The sequence below is a fragment of the Trachymyrmex cornetzi genome, unplaced genomic scaffold (assembly GCF_001594075.2).
Source record: "Trachymyrmex cornetzi isolate Tcor2-1 unplaced genomic scaffold, Tcor1.1 scaffold335, whole genome shotgun sequence".
In the NCBI taxonomy this organism is placed as follows: Eukaryota; Metazoa; Arthropoda; class Insecta; order Hymenoptera; family Formicidae; genus Trachymyrmex; species Trachymyrmex cornetzi.
In genome coordinates, this window is record NW_017298058.1 from 522357 (window position 1) to 544808 (window position 22452).

The following is a 22452-nucleotide window of genomic DNA, read 5'->3' on the forward strand; positions in this document are numbered from 1 at the left end:
TTATTTATTATAGTTAATAAACGTACATGCATATTTTACAGTCAATTGAGAATTCCACGAACGAATATGCATAATAACAAAAAAGAACAAGTATATCCTGAAAGAGGGAGCAGTTTTCAGATCTTATCCCAGAAAACTTCTTCCTACGGATTGAGAGTGAAAGTTTCCCGGGAAATAGCACGTAATTCGATGCTTATATCAGTTACGTCATCCATGAGATTATCAAGAACGGAATTTCTGTAGAAAAGTTGCTCCACGGAGCACTGGCCTTTCGCGACAAGTGTCAAAGTTTATTTAGCCTGTACTCGTTATCGTTCTAGGAACACGTCACCTACCAACGTTCTGCTTGTAATTAATTATCGTGCGCGAGGTGCAATACTGCTCGTCGTAGCACGAGTAATTAATGTCCGCCGTCTCGGTAATTAATCGCATCTAGCAGTTAGACGCTTATGTCCCTTTCGATGCGCAGATCTTTTCGCCAGTGATCGTACATTGCCAAGTTTTACAATTCGCTGTTAATTCTTTCTTCTGAGTATTAGGACGATAGACACGGGTGGCTAAATTTAGAAGTTTTCCAACGAACTTTGCGTTCAATTTTACTTATCTGATCGAATTGTTATGCGAGAGATTTGTGATGAGACAACACCAAATCATTAGAATTTTTTCAAGTTGGTGAACTCTGGTAGAGCAATTAAATTCAATTATGGAAAGGAATTCCGACGTTAGAAAGCTGAGAAGTAAGAGAGACTAGCCTATACATATACACAAACACGCGTGCATCCATATGGATTCGTGCTAAAGTACGACATAGAAATTTTTGCGTATTCCTGTATATTTGAACGATACTTGACCGCCTAAAGCCGCGCGTGAGGATCAGTCTCATCCGGCATCTCTCCGATCTTTACGAAGGGTCATCCGACAGTCTGTCAACCCTCTGACTCTGATTCTCTCACCGGATCTAAATGAACCACCGTGTCCCCTGTACGAGAAAATATTTCCGTGGCAAATCTCATTATATCCGTGTTTTTAACGTCTCGACGATGATATGTCGACTACGTCACGGCGTATCCAGGGGTTCGTCCCCTCGTCAACGTGTTTTTTTCCCTCGAGGTGTCTGCGTTTAGTTACAGCAGAATGAAAATCAACTCGCGCTTGAAGATTAATGACGGAAAGAGTAGTACCTTACTAATTACGCGTACATTTAGTACAAGACTAATCCAATTAGCAGGTTACGAACATCTCTTACATGACTATTTTTTTTCGTTAATTAATAATACTTGTTAATATTTTAACAGAACGTTTCTAGGCTAAACATTCAAGATTCATCTAACTCTTTTGTAATTTTATAATTGTATATACATTTTAAGTTATACTTTTCGTAAATTGAAAGTTCTTTTTTATCCTTTTTTTTTATATTTTATCACATCTTACGCAGTAACAATAGTTTTAATACAACAACTCAAGCAATGTCGAGTGTTTTCAAGTCGTCATGTTGACGTTACAATTTGGACATGGCGGACACATTGATCTTTCACGGACGTTTATTAATTATACGCCTCTTTACTCGACTCGCCAATGTCGTGATCGCGCGTGTTGCAAAACGCACTTTGGAAGCTCTGCAAACGGGTAAACGGATAGTCGGGCAGCCTCCTTCGCGCGAAATAAATACGTCTGGCCGCATTTTTGGCCGGAGAGGCATTATGTCTGCTGGTGGAGCACGCACCGTGATCTTCCGAGCAGACTGGACACCGGCCAGGGCCGAAAGCCAATCGGCGGATGCATCGCGGATTATCGTGTTTCCATTATCCTTCTGATGGCATAGTCCTAATGACTCATTCTTAATGACTACGATCTATAAATCAATATAATTCGGTAAAAAACAGTTTAATAAACTGCCGACCTTTACAAAAAACTGAAATACATTTTGATCTACAGTTCTTTTAGCTATATCGCCAACAAAAAAAGCATTGCAAAACTTCTATGAATAAAAAATTGCAATTGCTTGTATTTTTAATTTCTCTAGTAAACAGCAGCAAAATATGCTCCCATATTGTACTGTTGAACAAAGTCATGGTCGTTAGTGCGTGTTCGATCTTATGATATCATTATGGCGTAAATATTTGGCTCGAGTACAAGCCGACTCGTACCTGTTATCCAAATATTTTCTTTCCGTCTCAGCCACGTATCATCAATGTCTTTCTAACCCCGCGCGCCGGTTGGATCCAATCATTTTGTGAGAGAGATGACCATTGATAATCCCAAAACACACTGAGAAGAGGGTCGCTCCTGCTTCCTCTTACTTTCTTCGCCACCAATGTGTTCTGTTTTGGGCTTTTGGGCAAGTCTGGACTCCAGCAGGTTTGGACGTCGGCCAGGGCCACCGGCCAACCGGTCATATACGCGAGCCCTCAGGAATCATTCCTCCAATCGTAGAACAACTCAAAAGACCTCTTATTTTTACTGCACCGTCTTCATTTACCCAAAGATTAAAAGACTTAATTTAATCTGAACGACAAACTTGTAGCTCAATAAAACTATCTCTCTCGCTTGCCACTTATAGTTTACTGTATACCTAAAATGTATTTTGCTGACGTTTCTGAAATTGAAATTAACTTTCAAGATGTGTAAGATACTTGAAGCTGGGTTTTTTAAATTCTATATGTCATAGTATATTATTCATTATCTTTTGCGCTTTATTTCACCTCTTATGGCGACGTGGTGTATTTACAGAAGTAGGACAATATCGGAAAACTTTTAATCTTATTTCATCAAAGTAGGCTGCGCTCAAACTATTGACCGGTACAGCAACGGTGGCTATACTTATCTCTCGAAAGCGGCGTCCGTAGAGGAGCCGCTATGACGTTCTATCCTGACTTGATAACGCCGCTCGACACGATCCGATCTCTCGAGGACTTGTAATCTCGCGAATTTTGCCGATCGTCGCCTGACCCTCATAGCTGGCGCGTCGCCAAGTCTTCTTCCCTCATCGTCTCGCTGTCTTCTTGTTCCAGCTATATTTGCCTCGGCGTGCATCTAATTCGTCGGCGATGACGCTTGTCCGACGCGCTACCTTGTGCACGTCAATAGGAATTCGCGACTGTCGCCGTCGCTGATTTACTTACGCTCGCGTGGAACGAACGGCAGAACTATGGAAGTATATAAATCTAATTAGGGTCAGCATCGCGAAATGTATTCGAGTAAGTTTGTGACTTTGTGCCTGAGCTGGCACGCGACTTCGTTCTCATAAAATGTTCCGAGGTAACAGACGAGCTGTTGTTTTAATGCATGAAACTTTGGCCCTCCTAAACCAGGGAACGATAAACCGATAGCGCGAGGTACGTGAAACTCGTTAACGTCGCTAGGAACGTTGGCATTTCGTCCGGGAGACATCGTCTAAGTTTAGAGAAAACGCAGGAATATACCCGCTGGTCGCTTCGAAAACCTAACAGTGACATTATCCGAGGTCAGATGGTATCAGGATAGACACGAAGTCTGAGTGGACATCAGCTACTTGTGTATATCTACTAATTATAGGCTCGCGTGCCAATTATGTCATTTATCGCATATATGTCACAGTTACTTTTTTCTATGCATAACGTATTGATATATCAAAAATGAATGATATCGATATATTTAGTTTAGCAAAATTGTATATTATACATCTGCTCGCGAACGCGTTGAACATATATTCTATCATTATCGATTGACAACTGATATGTAATTGTGTTGTACCAATTATGTTTTTATTATACGATATAATAAATAACAAATATTACAATATCGCGCTATTTCGTTTCATCAACAGATTTGTTAACAATTTCTACATTATTCAGAACATAAGTAACCAAGCGTATGTACGTTTGTGTTATTGAATTTAATATACAATAAGAGATCTTACGAAAAATAGTATTTAAATTAACGTAATATTTTTATTTTATTGCAGGAAGTTGGTAGCATTATCGGGAAAAAAGGAGAGATTGTCAAGAGGTTCCGTGAAGAAGTAAGTATTAATTCTTGAAGATGAAATACGTTTTCCGATAATGAAAAAAAAAGTTATGTGTAACCGCATCACGTATCGTAAGATGATATTCTACGTGAAAGAATGTAAATTATTATTGTTTACGATCGGTTTCAGCTATCAAGGACAGATTACATTTACAAGTCTTTTAAATTTGTTTTCTACTTTAATCATTTTCTCACTAATACACACTAATTTGACCTCTCAGGATAGCAGGCATTGATTATCGAATATTGGAAGCTGAAAATAGCTTTATACACGTGCATGTTATATGAAGACCCATGATCGGTAATACTTTTTTTCCGTTCGTCCAACGCAGTCCGGCGCGAAAATCAATATCTCCGACGGTTCCTGTCCGGAACGGATAGTGACTGTCACCGGGCCGACGAACTCGATCTTCAAGGCGTTCACGCTGATATGCAAGAAGTTCGAGGAGTGGTGCTCTCAGTTCCACGACGTTCCGGGTAGCGGTGCCGGAGGTGGCGGTGGTGTATCGAGGCCGCCCATCACACTCAGACTGATTGTCCCCGCTTCGCAATGCGGCTCCCTGATCGGCAAGGGTGGTTCCAAGATCAAAGAAATTCGGGAAGTTACTGGCGCCTCCATTCAAGTCGCTTCTGAGATGCTGCCTAATTCGACGGAACGTGCAGTAACCATATCCGGTACCAGCGAGGCAATCACGCAATGCATATATCATATCTGCTGCGTTATGCTAGAGGTACGTACCATCGTTTTGCGACGTTATAATGATCGATCATTCTAAGTGTTATAGTTCGCACTTTAGTACTTTGTAGAAACTGTAATAATTATAACCGAAAACAACCTACATAATCGTTCATAAGCGCGCTATTAATTTTGTTGAACATATAGGTATAGAAATACAGTTTACAGTTTAGTTATTAATCTGTTAACAAATAGTGAGCATTGATGATCGAAACTTAAAGGCAATACTTATAATTATATCGATGCAGTCTTGAAAAGGAAAGATTGCACATATTTAAATAATTTCATTAAATTATGACGAATTAGATTTAATTTACTAAAGCCTAGACTAAATTAGTATTCATAACAATGTATTCATAACAATAATTACATTTGAATTTTTTTCATTATTTATAAGTTTCTTCAGAGAAACGCAATATACGTATCTGCAGTTATAAACAAAGTTTTCGCCGCTAAAATAATTCTTTTTTTATTCACATCGTGTTATTTTTGGACTTTAATAGAATAAAAGAGCCATCTTTTGATGCGATAACGCGAATGCTATACCAAATGTAATGGCTCGATCGGTGTATTCACACTCGTGCGTATGTTTCTTTCTGTTTCAGTCCCCTCCCAAAGGTGCCACGATCCCTTATCGCCCCAAACCCCAAGTCGGTGGGCCAGTGATCCTGGCTGGTGGGCAAGCCTACACCATCCAGGGTAATTACGCGGTGCCCGCCCACTCGGACGTAAGTACAGTATTACCATTGCCCGCGCCCGCTGCCGGGCCCACCCCACCCTCGCTGAACACCCAAACTTTGACGACCTCGCCCTTCGCGGCCCACCCCTCATCCTCGGCCTTCGCCGCTTCTCACGGGCACCCGCTCCTATCCACGGCCCATCTTACAACCCCACATCATCCTCTCCACCCAAGCCCCTTACACGCCAGCGTGGCAGGCCTCGCCGACCCCCTGCTGAAGAGTGGACACTTGCAGGCAGCCCTCCCGCCCGCACACCTCGTGGCAGACGCCGTAAGTCTTTTGTTTTTCGTGCTCCACCCTCTCCCGTACCCCTTCTTGATCACCAACCTGGCTACCACATATCTCCCGGGTAACAATATACATACGATGGATTTCCACTTGCCCGAAAAATCAATATACCCTCCCGATTCAGTGTCTCCTTATTGTACACAATCCTTAATATATCCGGCAAAACTTCAAACTGGCAACCTCGGCAGATGGTTTCACGTTGGAATGATTACGAAGAAAGAGAGTCAGATGGTTCTCGAGGAAACAGTACGTTCGAAGCTGTTTCTTTAGAAAACTAGATAGATCTAACTGAAAATCTGAATAGAAACGTCTGAATATATGTTGAAAGGCTAATATTAACGTAGTTAAAAATTTCTTATTTGTAGTACGTTTTCATATCTATATTATTATGTTTTTTTTTGTATAATAGTTAAGAAAGAGAAATCACTTGCGCAACGAATCTACACTTGTTCATGGTATTAGTGGGATTAATTTGCGGTTAAGTTAATGCGCAATCGGAGGGTAGAAAGTTTTATAGATAAACGAATGGTCAAGCGTGTAGTTACTTGTTTGTTGCAACAGAGACTGAACAGTAGTTTTCGTTAAAGGCAAAAGAACGTGGTTGTGAGAAATAGATTAATGTGATGCTTTTATTTGATCGTGATCCTTGATCTTCTTTGTGATTTAGTTTTATTAAATTTTTTTTGCTATATATTGAATCTTGGCTATAGAGAAAAGTTATTATGATAAATTTCTTATTTAAGATACAGATGAAACATTTTGGAAATTATTTCGAAATATATTAAATATTTATATTACGTTCCAAGCTGAAATAACAGTTTACATAATGCTTACATCTCTTATATCATGCTTTAAAAATCATTTCTTTTTTCATTAATAATAAAATAATATTTAGACATATTGAAATGTTTGCGTATCTTATTTATAATTATTTTGTAAACAATGTATTGATAAAAATTTACACTAATTTTAATGTAATTCTGGATTCGAGATTATTCCAATTTTCACCAAATGTCGTGGCAGCTTACAATTTATCAATATATTTCATTATTATCTAGGTCACTTGGTCCTCTCCCTCTTGAAACTCTTTGCTGTCCTCTGTCTCCCTCCGCATATATGCATCATACCTTGGCTTTTCTGCTCGATATCCCTGTACGGTCTTGAGCTTTCTATTCAGGAATATTCATGTCACGATATTCTTATCTTCGATTGCTTGAAGATGCGATCGAAAGGATCCTGTCGCACGATTAAGCTCCGACCGTACATACCTTCAAACATTTTCTATCTAGTCGCGTGACTTCGACTGCAGAAACATCTGATTAAACATAACATGGAACGAAATAAAGCCTGCTGTAATTATATTTAATAACAACTTCCAACATGATTACATCAGAAATTACTTTGCCACTCGATGTTGGAAGGTTTCTTCCATCAGAAATACGAAATGTTCACGATGTATTTTGTTAGTTGAAATTTTTATAAATTATATTTTAATAATAGTGATGAGAAAGCTTTTCATATTTTTAGAATAGACAAATATCTTTTTATAATTTTATAATATCAGCGAAGTCAGGCGAAATTTTCCAGCTTTGCTTTATATCCGTATGAGCTGTTACGTGCATGCTTTCCTCTTTGGATTATTTTTTTTTTCTAAATCCTATAGACGTTCACCGACGCTTCTAACAAGCTCAACCTGAATCTGTATGTACTCGTGTCTCCTTTGTGTATGCTTGCGTTTGGTAGTGGGTTGATCACCTTAAATATTGCTTGCCGTCCTTCACAGTGCATAGAGAAATTTTAAGATGCATGCTATGTACAAAGAGTGCAATTGTACGACGTAACGTGAGCTCCGATATCAGGTTGAAGTAATGAAGTTCGCGTTAATACGTTTGATTTTAATGAATAATTATATTTACGCGATTGAGTTTGATTCTTGTCAATTCAGTTCTAAGAGAACTGAATTGACAAAATTTAATAAAATGGAGCTAATTATTCTTATTCAATATTAATCGATATTTAATATTAATCGATTTTATTTTATATTAATTGATTTGCGTCTTTTTTAATGACGATGCAAATATTGCAAATTCAAATTTGAAATATTTATCTGAAACTTGGTATCTGAAAATTTTGGTCGTGCACTGCATTTATATCGTTCCGTTGATGATCGTATTGAACTACCAATTAGTTGTTCTATTCTTTTATGTATAATCTATCTTTATCTCCTATCGTTCACATCTATTTTTAGATGAGAAAAATACAGGATATGCACATTAGAATTGATCGGTCTCTGTAATATGTATTCGGCACAGACGTACTGCATCAAGCAGATAAATAGCCCAGTTTTCTCGATACGATCATCGTCCGAGAGCAGCAATTTGTGCGCTCTCTCGGAAGGAACTTGGAGGCAAAATGGGGATTTGTTCCGAGCCTCGCGCCAAACGATCGGGCCTGCTTAGCATGAATGCTTGCTCACGGGTCGCACAATGGATTCGTCATGGCTTGTCGTTGGATTCGGTCAGGGAGAGAGTGAGAGAGAGACGTATAGAAGGTCCCAGATGTTACTGCTACAAGTCTCAACGAACGGCTTGCGATCAATGAGGAGGCCAAATCACCAAATAGCCGACGTTCTAATTCCGGGCTACTATGGTAGTGCTTTAAAAATCCACTCATCCGGCCGATCGATCGGCAGATGCCATGAAACGTCATTCTGATAAATGCCTGTATGATCAATTGAATTGTTCTTGAGACACGATAGGAAGTTTGATCAGTCGAATATGCTGTTTCAATATTTTAATTACGACAGTTTGTTATGTTTTTTGATATATTTATATAACTTGGTTGATATTTTAATTTAGTAAAAAGGTTGCTTTTTGTGTTTCTACATTCGGATATCAATATCAGAATATGAGAGAGTACGGAGTACCAGATCAAATGTTTCAATCTTTTGCCTTTTAATAATGATTATATAATTCTGGTAAATTTTATCATTCGCTTTGAAAACGTAAATGTAAATTAAATTTTGCGTTACACCAAAATAGGTAAAGATTAATGGCCTTTTTTTTTCCAGTTTGTTGATTTGTATCAAAATACGTTTACTTTTCCTAAAATATTTTTATAAATAGAAAATCTCATTATCTTTTTTATCGAATCTTCTATGGCGAAACTTTTGAGGTAATTCATGTAAATATTTTCATAAAGCATTATCAGGATGACGTGTCGTCGTGTCTCACCTTCTGTCCTATCTTCTCTTTCTGTGCGCTCTTCAACGACCGACGTCCGACACGGAGCCCGACTTCCTCGAGTCCGATTTGCTACCCGAAAACGAAACAAACGAACACAAAATGCGCAATAAAAAAGAAACGTGTCTATACCATAAACATCCCACTATCCATAGATATATTTACGGCTTGGCTATTTTTTTTATTCTCTTTTGTTTTATGTTTTTTTATTTTCCTTCCAGTTCGATTATTATCCGTTAACTTCGAGAGACGTGGTTGAAAGGGTGGGATTAATTTGTAGAAACGATAAATAAATAAATTATGACAAAATCACAAACGAACAAGGACATGCATGCGTGGCACGAAAAGAGGTAGATTACCTAGATATATTATTACTATTGCGCTTTATATCTACTTTCACGATCCCTTCTTAATACTTTCTCAGTTTCTCAATCTGCTTGATGAACTCTTACGGCTTACAGTACACGGTTACTACTTCGCTTCTTCTCCTGATACACTGTCTCTGATTTTGTGTTTTTATTTCTGTTTATCTCTACACGGTCTTACATAAGAAATCGTTTCCTGCTCTCCTTTTTAAAATTGGCTTCCCTTATCCGGTCACGACCTTTTTGAAATTGATTTCCTTTAAGATTCAATTGAGAACGTAGGAAAAAAATGTATTTAAAATTCCAATTTAGTTCTCGCGTGATTGTTTCTTTTATTTCTCGCTTCTTATATGAAATACAATTGTCCAATTTCAAATTTTGTGGAATTTTATTTTAATGATATATATCATATTAAATTTGTATTTAAAAAATATTTTTTAAGATCTAAATATTTTAGATCTAAAATTATTTACGAGACTTATTTAAATTGCTATAAAATTGTGAAAACGATTAAATACACTTTTTTATTATGATTTTAGGAAGTTCAAGTTTTGGTTCAAATTAAGAGAAATAATAAAAATAATAACAATATAAAATTTAAAACAAATTTCACATATTTTCCAGATGAAATATTTCGAATGTTTTGATTAAAATAAAAAAATATTTGAAAAATATTAATTTCTTTCAAACTATTGAGTGGTTTTTAAATAAATTATTTTCGATACACTGATCTGTTTAGTATACCAATTACATTTATTTATATGTTCGTAAACCTTTGTTTAACTTCAACTTCGTGAGAAAGATAAGTTACGCGACCATAAATACGTGTACACGCACTTAATATCGCTCTTGTCGCGCTACGTTTTGTTCGTTTTTCCATTTCCTGAGTTGCTCATTGTCCTCTTGGCGTCCTGTTTAGAATAGCATGGCTTCCGGCACTCTTTTAGCTAAGAGTCAGCGACGAGTTCGTGTAAGGGTGGGCTGCCCTGTTACGTTTCCACCAGTTAAGCACATTAGAGAGATCACGTCGGGACGGTTTGTCTACGAGAGGCGTTTACATATTCGTGAATAGACCCTTAATATATTTCAGATAATTTATTGATTATAAACATTCCAAACTCCTTTTCTTGAATTTCCAATTACTGAAAATATATCCGATAAACGATTGAAAAACTCAGCAAATATAGAGTATTCGTCGGTTGTCATTAACTATTGACATTAGAAATTTTATGTATTTATATTCTACGTACATCACAACAATATAAATGTATATATTAAGATAATGTATATTAATAATGCATATATATATATATATGTATATGTAGGTAATATATTATCTTAATATATATTAATTTCAGACATGTTTCATACAGTGCAGCAGCGCTTAGAAATTTTGCACATAAAGTTAGTTTAGTTGACAACAGTGATATAGAGAATGAAGTATTATCACTCGTTTAAGGTACATACATACATCCCATCCTTCCTATCTACCTTTCATTTCATCCTTTTTGAAAATAAAAATAGAATATATCATTATTAGTAATTAGATACAATTTTTCTTCAAACGTTTTGTATTTGCTTCAAACGATTAGCTTGTTTTAATGTTTACTAAATAATTATTACAGCCAATCAAAATAATTTATGACTAATTATTAGAATACTTAGTCATCTTCTGATTACAATAGTAACTGCAACATGCCGTTAATAGGATCGTAGTGGATTATACTTGATGAAATGCGATAAAATCTTTGTCGGTGCAAATAAACTGATGCTAAACTTCATGTAAGTATTTGTATAACGTGGAAACGGTAGGTGCAAAGAGAATTGCTGCGTTATATTTCGCGCGATTTAACGGTATCGCGAGAATACAAGGATATAGACATCCTTCTTCTCTCCGCGCTCGTTCGCTCTCTCTTTCTGTAATTTCTGAGCGCCCCTTCCTCATCAAGCTGTCCCTGAGTAATTTCTGCCACGATTTTCGAAGTAACGCAACGCGATTCGAAATAGTTTATCTTATCGACGGCCATTCTGCGTACCGTTTATCCTGCCAGAGCAATTTTTCCCGGGATATATTGCCGTTTATCAATTTAATGCATTTCAGAGGCACGCGAGATTTTATATTTTTGCGATAAACGCGTGGAATGTTGGAGACTGCTTAAGGCGACTGGTAGACACGGTTCTACTGGCTTCAATTTCCGCATACATTATGACGTCAGAAGCAAAGGAATTTTTTCGATGGATTATTTGTTGTTAAAAAACGAAATTTAGAGTATTTTCAAAAACAGATCGAGTATAGCAATACGGCCCAAGGCTTCAAAACGCTGAAAAATTGAACAATGGAATTCGTACAAGTATTGGAATTTAATCTTATCTTCTCTTAGATATTAGTTGTTACTAGAATGTCTTTTCGAATCTTGATCTATTTTACAATAGTTTCTACATCGAATTAACAATTTATTTACACGGAAAGATAACATACACTGATACGCAAAGATAAATTTAACATTCTAGTAAACTTTCCACATAAGAGAAGTAAGAACAAACGTCGTTAAAATTTCATCTATTTGCGACATTGAAGTCTTTGCTCTAGGTCGATATATGTAATTAAAAACGGTACGCTCGAATGGCTATCGTAGAGCCCGTTATGAGGAAGCCGTCGGACCGGTTCCAGGAAGTCGGGACGAGGCATTGATTATGTCACGACGTAATGAGTCCGGGATGGTCGAATTAAATCGTCGATTGTGAAAGATATCACCTGTCCCCCTTCTTACGTAGAACCGAACGTTCTCTCTCAGCGAGGCTGCCCCTGAGCTAAGAATTCTTGCTCGCAATTGGAAATTCTCGAGCGTAATGTGCGAGGTGGCGAACATGTTCAAGCATACATAGATATACTTCTCGGTGTCGTCGTAAACCCCATCTCCTCTTAAGCACACCCCGAGTGATTGTTCGACGCGGGCCCCCCCCCCTCCCCTATTTTTGAACGATGGATCTCTTCGTCGTTGTTACAGATGGGCAAACTGGGCAGCAATCCTTTGGCTGGACTAGCAGCCTTAGGCCTTGGAGGTCTTGCCACACCGGCAAATACGGGTGGTCTTAATCCAGCAGGTAAGTCAATACATGTCTTCAAAGAAATTGTAAGTTGGCAATCGTACCCTGTTGATGTTGTTCTCTGTCTCGCAAAAAATTATGTAGAAGAGATTAATACACTCGTTTTATCTCTTTATTTTCATTGTGGTATGTATTGAATTGTATGATGTTGAGTGGTATCAGTCTCGCGACTGTGTTACATTTCGCAAGAAACAAATTTACATGTTTAAACTGATAGTTTTCTCAACTATTTTGATATATTTTTAAAAATTATAATTTTGTACATTTTTTACGATTGTTAACATAATTTATGAGGCAATTGACAGTAGACTGTCTATTGAAATTTGTATTTGGAAATTAATTTTAAAACTAAGTTGATAATAATCAATATGGTATTGCAATAAATTTTTCCTGTGTGAACAAACTTTATCGACTAAGAGTTATGTTAAAACAGGTTCGCAATGAGAAGTTAAATTTATCTATGAACTGTTTTCACAAACATTAGTTAAAGTTTATTGGAGCTCTACAGTAGAACTGAAAGAAGAGCGATAACATCAGTAAGCCACAATTCAACTTTGATGCAACTAATTTATAGAAGCAGCCTTTTATATATATATATAAAGAAACTTTTCTAATATTTGCGCAATTGATGGCATAGCGTTAGCTGCATTGGCTGGAAGCCAGCTGCGTACGAACAACACGAACAGGCAGCAACCGGCGGCGAACAATCAGACGCATGAGATGACCGTGCCAAATGAGCTGATCGGTTGCATCATTGGGAAGGGCGGTACCAAGATCGCCGAGATCCGTCAGATCTCCGGCGCCATGATCCGAATCAGCAACTGTGAGGAGAGGGAGGGCGGAGCAACGGACCGCACGATCACCATAACCGGGAACCCGGACGCCGTGGCGTTGGCACAATATCTCATCAACATGAGGTGAGTACTACGTGGTCTGTATCCCATATTCCTCAAGCCTATCAAACCGAAGGTCGAACCGACAAGAAGCCATTCCAAGAGGTTCGTCCAAAGTTCGGCTTTCGGTGTGTCACCGAATTCCATTTTCAATAGAAAGCAGTCGAACTCGTCCCGGCTACGTTTTACAGTGGATCGCGATGCATTTCCCCCTTGATCTCTTTTTATTTATTTATTTATTTTTATTTATTTTTCCCGTATTTCTGCCAACACTGTCCGCCAAATTGGTGGCGCGTGTCACTGGCGTAAAGTGATTTCTTGTTGACTTTACCTATGATCGAGATCCGCCGATTCGCCTGTTTGTACTACTCGTTCCTCATACAACCTGTTGCCTCACTTAATTTTGATGTCTTCTTAATGATGAGATTAAATGTAAGGGATAGTCGAATCGGCACTCCTCGCGATATCTCCCATCATTACTGTTATCACCCTTGCTCACGACAACTCGCGTACAGATGACTTTCGTCCATTTTCCTCTGCCCATTAAGCTACTGCACAAAATATTGTAAACTATACATTAATTTAAAATTAAAGATAAAATTTTAACAACACAATATGCTTAACAATACGTTGTTCCCGTAAGAGGGATAGTTATAAGACGATATATATTTTATTTTCTTCCCAAGAAATTTGCAGTTAAAACGGACATTAGAGAAGTTTTACTCTGTTTCTGAGAAGATTATAATTGGCATTAGGAGAAAAGTCGTCTTTACTGCGTGTCGCCGCGAGAGATGTTATGAAAGAGGTGGTGTTACGCTGAGGATGATACTGCTGCAAAATACACGCGTAGTTTGTTAACAAGCAACATAATGATAATCATCGGGGAAAATTTCTCTGGGTGAAATAATAGAAAAGAAATTGCGTCGCGTAACGCCACCTCAGTTTACAGCGAAACAGGTCGTACGTAATCGTAAAGTAACGATGCGAGGAGAAGACGTCGCATCTCGACGGCCATGATCGAGGTACCAGCGTTCATGTATGCAGATACTGGAAGACATCGACGTCGGCCGTAAGACGGAAGAGGATCTTAATCCTTTATTTCCAGGTCCTGTCTTCCAGGTCCAGTACCCCGAGTATCCTGCAGACACAACTCCGTTCAACATCTGTTCCCATTGTCGCTGGCTGTCCTTTCAAGCAAATAAACTACCGACTGAAAGACATAATGAAAAGATGTACGAGGACTGTCGCTCTGTTAGTGACAATCAATCCTGAACAGTCCCAAACAATCGTATCACAGTTCCTCCTTTCGATTCGTTTTTTAATGACACAAATTTCTTTCTAGTTTGACAGGCTCCCGGTAATGGACGATCAGCTTATAACATTTATGCTTACATTTCCGTTTTGTGTATTTATAACTCAGTTCGCGAAAAAGAAAACAAGATACTGATACATTTATCTTTGGAGCCGCGAGTATGTTTCTGGCATTATATTTAGAAATATATGCATTACGTTGTAAACGTCATGTCTTTATTTGCGCGATAAAATGTGAAGGGTTTTCCTCGTCCTTATCAGGAACCTTCGCCGTAGCATCTTTACATTTTAGTTATATGCTTTCATCGCTGTTGTTGCCATCGCTTAATGTTCATTGGTCGGTGTTGAAGATCTGTTAATTATTTTTTCTTTTTTTTTAATTGAATTATGCTGTGGAACTAATCTACTTCCATCATAGCGACATTAGAAATGGTGAACGGTACTAACGTAGTCGTCGACGAGATTCGAGGACGACAAACAAAAAATCGGCACAAGTTCGCGCCACACACGTAAGACCCCACCAGCATCAAGCCAAGTACGATTTAAACACGCGGATCAATACACTTTTACACACGTACACCCTCACGTTATAATTATAATCCATTATATTTTATTCCAGATTGCCACTCACATTTTACTACTGCATATAAATAGCGCAATGTCGTTATATATATTTATCATCTCGATACTTCTGTATTTTGCCCGTTAACTTTGTCATCATATTTATTACGTATCGTGTATCCCGGCACTCCTGTCGTGGCCACAGGTCTGCGCTCTGCCATTTATCTAGTTTTAATTTCTCATTTACATGACGTATATCTGAGAGTCGATCATTGATCATTTATGCGTCGCGATTATATGCATATCTCGTAATCTCAAACATATCAGCTGTATGACGCAATTAACGCGACTTGTGGCAGAGTGCATACTTGTGCCTGATTTACTTTGATTTTTGCCTTTTCTATAAGCCACGAGGCAAATGGCTCGTTCTACCGACGTAGAGACCATCGACTTTTAGTTATTGACACGAATTACAAATGACGCAATCATGAAACGGAAATATCCCTCAATGGTGTCTCTCGTCTGTATAACGAACCATAAGCCCGTTACACCTAGAGACAATCGCATCGTTCGCAAATCTACTTATTAGCGGTGGATGTGACATTTATTTTTGTAGGAATTTGTATTCTGAAAGAGTAGACTAGCGAACGCGTGTTTATCTTCTTCTCTTCTTCGTATACATCCTCCGCGCTCCTTGCGATCAGGATGCATTTCGACCGATTCCGTGTTCGGCGGTCTCATTCCATGGATACGGCTGACTGGCGCTCATTAGCAAGTCAGTCTATGTCCAGTATGAATGTCCGTGGACATTTGATAGAGTCTAAATGCAACCTGGCGCGAAGACCTTCCTCCTCCTCCTCCTCCTCCCCCCACGAACCACGTAGCCGGTGTACGTGATAATCATGCTCCACAGAGCACCTCTGACGTAACTCTCTAAGCCTACAACTTGTGATTTAGTTTATCTTGTTTTCTGATGGTTCCTTTTTTTTTGTCATTTTTTTTCATATTGTTTTATGTTCTACGCGGCAACTATCACTATTATTATCACTACTGCTCTTCTACTACTTTTACTCTATTCCTACTCTGCTACTATTACTACTATAACTCTATTGCTACTACTTTACTGTTATCTTTTTTTTTTTACTTTATCATCTCTTATGTTGAATTTTTTTTTTAATCTCTTTGACACACAGTTTTACGAGGAACGTTCCCGCCCTCACCTTTTTACATTTTGTGTCTTTTCCCAGTGTCGAACTGCAGAAAGCTAACCTAGAGGCCCATAATACCCAAACCCCTGGCAGCGGTACCACTCCCGGAGCATCCGGGGCCAGTGCTTCCCCCTCTACCACCACTACCACTGCCTCTCCCTTGGCCAGCGCCATCCCCTTGGCTCAGCTGCTAAGCAAGCCAGGCGCCCTCAACGCCCTATCTAGCCTCACCGCCCTCGGCGGACTCACGGAATTGCTAGGTGGTGCTGCTGGCGCAGCTGCATCCGCGCTACCGGTCCAGACTACCGGCGTGCACCGATCGCACAAGACCTTTACGCCGAGGCTCCGTAGCCCGGGCGCACCAGGCCCGACCGACAGCGGCAAGTTCAAGTCCGAGCGTACCAAGTATAATCCGTACTGAATGAACGGACAAGCAGCAGGATGATAATGATGTTACAGGGGGAACACTACACATAAATACAAATCTACTACTACATACTTTTAGCGTACACTTGTGTAATACACCGAAAAAAAGTGCGTACGGACGCCAGGGTAGCGAGTACGAAGACTTGGCGAAGGATTGATTCGTCGTTTTGTGTTATTAAATGATTGTTCAGATGGGAGCGTGAGTACGATTGTCTAAATGGGTAGAGAGGATTGAGGAGAATTGCACGAGAAGCCGAGGAAGAAGATGATTCTCAATCACCTCTTGATCACGAAAGATTACCATCGATCGACGATTTTGGAAACTGATTTTGGAAAGAAGGAAGCTTTTTCCAGAAAAATGAAACACTTTTTAATCATTTTTCTGGAGATACCAGAATGCTCCGCTTGCCCATATTAGCTCACTTCCTCCTAAGAATCACTGTACGGAAACATTTTGTAGGATTTTTATTTGTTTTTGATGTATTATTTTTAGCTGAGGAAAAAGAAAAGGCAGATTGGAGCGTTTGGAATATTTTGTGTTATTAAACCCGATTATGATCCGATGCTAAGTCTTAGAAACACACATATACTATCGTGACACGCCCTCCGAGATCGGGATGTTCGACGCTATCGTGTAAAGACTGATTGTGTAATGTAATGAAGCGGCGGAATTTATTAATGATAAATTCTTTCGAGATCCTTTACAATTATCAACATGTAGCTTTTCTTGTACCGTTTCATTTTCTACGAGCGATTTCTGATAGGCTCGGAGGACGCGATCGCTCATGCACCGTCGCAAGACAGCCTTTCTTTTATATAAAATATAAATATATAATTACATTACAATTATTATTACAATATATTATGGATTATAATTAATTAACTGTTTGAAAAAAAACTTATTAGTATATATAGCTATACCAATGTGATTTTTTTTCGTAGTAGATAGAAATTCTGTTGATAGAAAGAAATTTTTCGCGCGCGCGTGAATGAATATGTGTGATGAAGAGAAAGGGAAGGAAAGTGCGTGAAAGAAATCTTCTTCGAATCATGTGTTTATCAGTCTTTGTAATAAATCGTGTTGAGAATGCACTATGTCATAATCATGTAACGTGATGATTTAGATGACTTTTGCGGTCTTCTTTCTAAGAAAAAACGATCTGCAATCGAGCGATCGAGGAGTTCGCTAGAAATGCGAACACGGTGAATTTTGAAGCATTATAATCGACATCGCAATATGAAATAATCAATCAAGCTAATACACATAGTGTTGTAACGGTAATAAACTTAATCCTTATATGCACGCGAGACGACCAAGGTCTGCATGAAATCGCGTGTAAATTATGTTTTTGTGAAATTAAACTAATAAAACACGTATATACACATAAAAGACACAGTCAGATTTCTAATTCCACGGTAATTCGAGCGTTTTTTTGATTTATTGTTCTGTAAGTTATCGGAAAACGTGAAGTCGAAATCGTCTAGCCGCGAAAGAACGATCGGTTAGATCCAAGTCTAACAATCGCGGAAGAAAAAGGAAAACAGTTTGGACGGATGTTCAAGATGTTTCATCACTTGGATAAAGACGATCGATAATGGAATCACCAGATAAGTGTTTTGTGTGCTCAATTTTCTAGTTTATAGTGAGTACTTGCAAGTAGCGACCGATCGGGTGTAGGAGACAATGATCGGATTATCACAACAAGTACTGACCTATCGCGAGCGTGGCCATGGTTTATCGGAACGCGTGGTAACCGCATGAAGAATCAGTCCCGTTTGCAGAAAAATTATTCCGATCGGATCAACCGTCGCCATGATCGCGAGATATCTTCATTGCGTTTTCTTCATTTTAGATTGTACGGTCTCGTTCCATTTCTTTCTCGAGACAATAAATCATGTCAACTCATGCCCAGGACTCTAAGTGACTGTTTACAATGAAAAAAGCATAAATGAGAAAATCGTGAGGAAATGCGTTAGAAAATGCTCACAGTCCCATCATGCATGTAGGTATATCAAGTGAAGCGATGCGTATAACGATAACATAATAAATCAAGGAACTATTTCAGTTTTATATTTAATTTGGAAAAATTAAAAGAGTACTTGTATTAAGACGAAATCAAAATTTCATTACTTGGGACAAATGATTTATTAAGGGAAGCCATTACTGTACCTGGTATTCCTACATCGTGCATAGAATCCTGTAGGCAGATAATCTTGAGATGTACATTAGTCTATAATGATATCGCAGAGCTTACATGCTTAACAGACTTTAGCTACCCTGTATCATCTTGTTAAATAAAGCTAGGCGTGTTTAATACAGTAAGAGAAATACAATACCAAATAAAAACAGCTCTGGCGTTCCTGCGAGTGAGGTCCCGCAATGTATTGGTTCGCAGGAAAAATGTATAATGGACATAAACGATAGCGAAAAATTTATTTCTCGACGATCTTTTATCCGGAAAGCAACATGTTCCTTTTAGATTGGAAATGAAATACCTCCAATATATTGCGCGACCACCTTTATGGCACTTGAACGTTTTATTACCACCTTCTTGTTTAAGCATAACGTTTTTGCGTTAATCTTTCAGCGATATTTTAAATTGGTGTAATTGAAAGAAAAAGTGAATGAAAGAAATATACATTCTCGGTTTATTATACCTTTGAACAGGAACGATTTTGCATATGAAGATATCTCGATTTGTTATAAAAATGCGACATGGCCTCTTCTATCGTTTCTTCAGCCTTAATAATAGTTACATTTCAAATCAAATTTAACATTTTTTTACAATACATTTTTCACGATTTTGATTAACGCGAGCATTTTTTGCACTTTTTGCTGTCGAACAGATTGTACATAATTTGACCGTATTCTGGTACATTCAGCGCCTGATATATTCATCTTTCGTGCAACATTTATGTCAATCATGGCAAACGTAGGATTCGGATCAGGACCGGCTACTTTTTGACGCTCAATGTACGCTGAGAGTACGGTCTATTGAAATTCGTATATATACTTATGTACCATGTCTCACCACGTACACGTAAAAGCGTAACCAAGATCGGAGAGAAACTCGTACAGAGAGAGAGAGAGGGAGAGATGTAGATAAAGGGAGAGAAAGAGAGAGAGAGAAAGAGAGATAGAAAAAGAGAAGATGTATCCATCCAACCAACTTGACCCAGGCTCCTGCCCGTTTTTGGTAAGCACCATCCATTCCTTCGTAGTCCTGTTAATCGATTTATCCTGTTGGCTGCGAAGTTCTCATTTACTACGTTTCTCAGTTCTCATTTTTTTTCCAATTCAATCGTTGCGCAATCTTTTTTTTTTTATTACCAAATATGTACGACCAACCATCCGAATCCTTCCGGGCTCGCGAGAAATCCTCGAGAAAAGTACGTATCACGTGATAAAAATTTTTATAGACCTCCGGAGTCGCGCGGTAACGTTGTTGCTCTGCATTCTTGGCAGACGTAGTAATAGCTTTGTTTCGCAGGTTCGACACAGACGTTGAATGTCTGTGATATCACTTTGCTGATGGTTCGTACAAAATTTGTAGACCGGGCATGCAAATTAAGAGACTTTATATACTTACTACGCCGGGCTTTGTACATATACTACGTCGGAATACGGCTCACGGAGAGTCACTAGATTCGTGTTGTGTTCTACTTCCGCGTCGCATGCTGCAGCATCTTTATTCGGACGAAAAGATTCGGCCAGTCAGCCTCGTTAGTCTTTTCCTCCGATGCTGAAAATGTGTCGGGATTTTATCTCGGTTCTCTCTTACGAGTATGAGGAGAGAGTCCTGGAAGATGATTGAAAATTTTCACAAACGTGATCCACTAGGTGGACCAATTTTTTGTAGCTGTTAGAAGAGAGCACCGAGTCTTGCATAACGCATGAGAAAATAAACCAATTAAAGTCCTTCATTTCCTTCCTCGCATAAAATAAAAGACATTGGCTCCGTTTAGCAGAAGAAAACAATTTTGAAACTGTCGTAAAATTCTTTAATATGATTGGTCTTGTCTCACTAAATTTGAATGTGTACAAATCATATTAAAGAATCTTACAACAGTTGCAAAGCTGCTTTTTCTGATGAACGCAGCCATTAATTGATTTTCTTGTTTCATGCGTTTTACAAGAATCTGTACTTCCACCCTTGTAGAGATCACTCGTAGAACTCTCATCTCGTACTCGTTGGAGTGAACACGACCGGTAGAAATGAATGTTACTGTTTCTCACGACGCGACCGATTGTGTTTCAGGATATCGATGGAGACGTCGGGGGTGCCTATGCCCGCGTATCACTTCATCCCACCGGACCACATTGTGAAATCGCCCATCCACTAAATGTGGAGAGCCGTCGTGGTCGTTGTCGTCGTCGAAAGGACGCGGAAGCATCGCGGAAGCGCGCGAAGCTGTCAGTGGCATATGGGGCTGGGCCACACACTGTGTTCAGCTTGCAAATCGATACACTTGCAAAAAGAAACAAGACACACGACAGTGAGAAAGAGACAGAGAGAAAGAAAGAGAGAGAGAGAGGGAGGGAGAGAAAGAGAGAGAAAGAGAGTGAGAGAAAAAGAGACACACATAATACGTACTCACGTAGGACACTCGCACGTATTCAGAAAGGAGTCTACTTGTGCGCGCTTTAAGTAACCGTGTACGTTAAAATCGAACATATTCTAATACTACAGATATACGTAAAAAAAACGCGTACACATATATATATATATATATATATATATATATATAATATACATACATACACATACACGCGACACAATGAAGCGAGAGTTAAAACGTACATGGAAAAATGATGAAGATACGCACGCGCGTACACAGACACACTTGAGTGTACAAAACTGTACAAAAAGTTATTTAAACAAAAGAACAAAAAATAATGATGCACGCCGCAGCCGCGAGCTGTTGCCGATTGGTAAAGGGAACAAGCCAAAGATATGTTAGTTTTCATTTTTATATTTAAACGAAAAAAAAAATGATGACGCGAGACGGGAGAGAAATACGAGAGAATTATTATTATTAATTATATTACTACGAACGATGATGCTAAATAAATATTAGGCCGATTGTTAGCGTTTTTTCTATTGCGGATACACCGTCGCGCCGACGGTTTTCGCGATCTTAGTTACTTCATCCGAAAGAAAAGCGACAACGGAAGTGCAGCTGGTATCACGAGACCGTTGTTCACAGGCAAATCGGTAGTCGAAGAGCTCAAAGCGAATACTCCACTTTCGACTTTTCGACAAAATTTTATAGAGATTGCAAATTATACGCATTCCCTTTTACTTGTGATACGACCGAAAAAAATGAAACATTATATCTTTAATAGGAATTAAATTGATATTTTCATTTTTTTTATAGTCATTTTTTAATTATATTTAAACGGTGATACTTAGAGGCATCTTAAATTGTAATGAGAGAAGAAAATTTAAATTGCTTTGTATCACTGATATTTATTGGCGATATTTAACTTGCATTCTCGATGGAATGAGTTAATAAAAAGTTGCTCATATATTTAAGAATTTCTTAGAATAGAAATATTTGGAGTCTG

The 22452-nt window shown here is 38.5% G+C and overlaps 1 protein-coding gene across 5 annotated transcripts in view; it reads left to right on the forward strand.

Moving 5' to 3' along the window:
* mub (poly(rC)-binding protein mub) overlaps positions 1-22088 on the forward strand; it is a 103557-nt gene extending 81469 nt beyond the window's left edge. For 3 of the 5 annotated variants that reach the window (XM_018510401.1, XM_018510400.1, XM_018510402.1), the window contains exons 3-8: positions 3944-4000; positions 4338-4736; positions 5347-5751; positions 12385-12481; positions 13122-13401; positions 16497-16991. In XM_018510401.1, the coding sequence (XP_018365903.1) occupies positions 3944-4000; positions 4338-4736; positions 5347-5751; positions 12385-12481; positions 13122-13401; positions 16497-16878 (1620 nt within the window). In that variant the 3' untranslated portion in view covers positions 16879-16991. Of the gene's footprint in view, positions 1-3943; positions 4001-4337; positions 4737-5346; positions 5752-12384; positions 12482-13121; positions 13402-16496; positions 16992-21142 lie in introns of those variants that run through there. The other 2 variants (XM_018510404.1, XM_018510403.1) reach the window with 2 other exon arrangements.
* Positions 22089-22452: the final 364 nt, after the last annotated feature.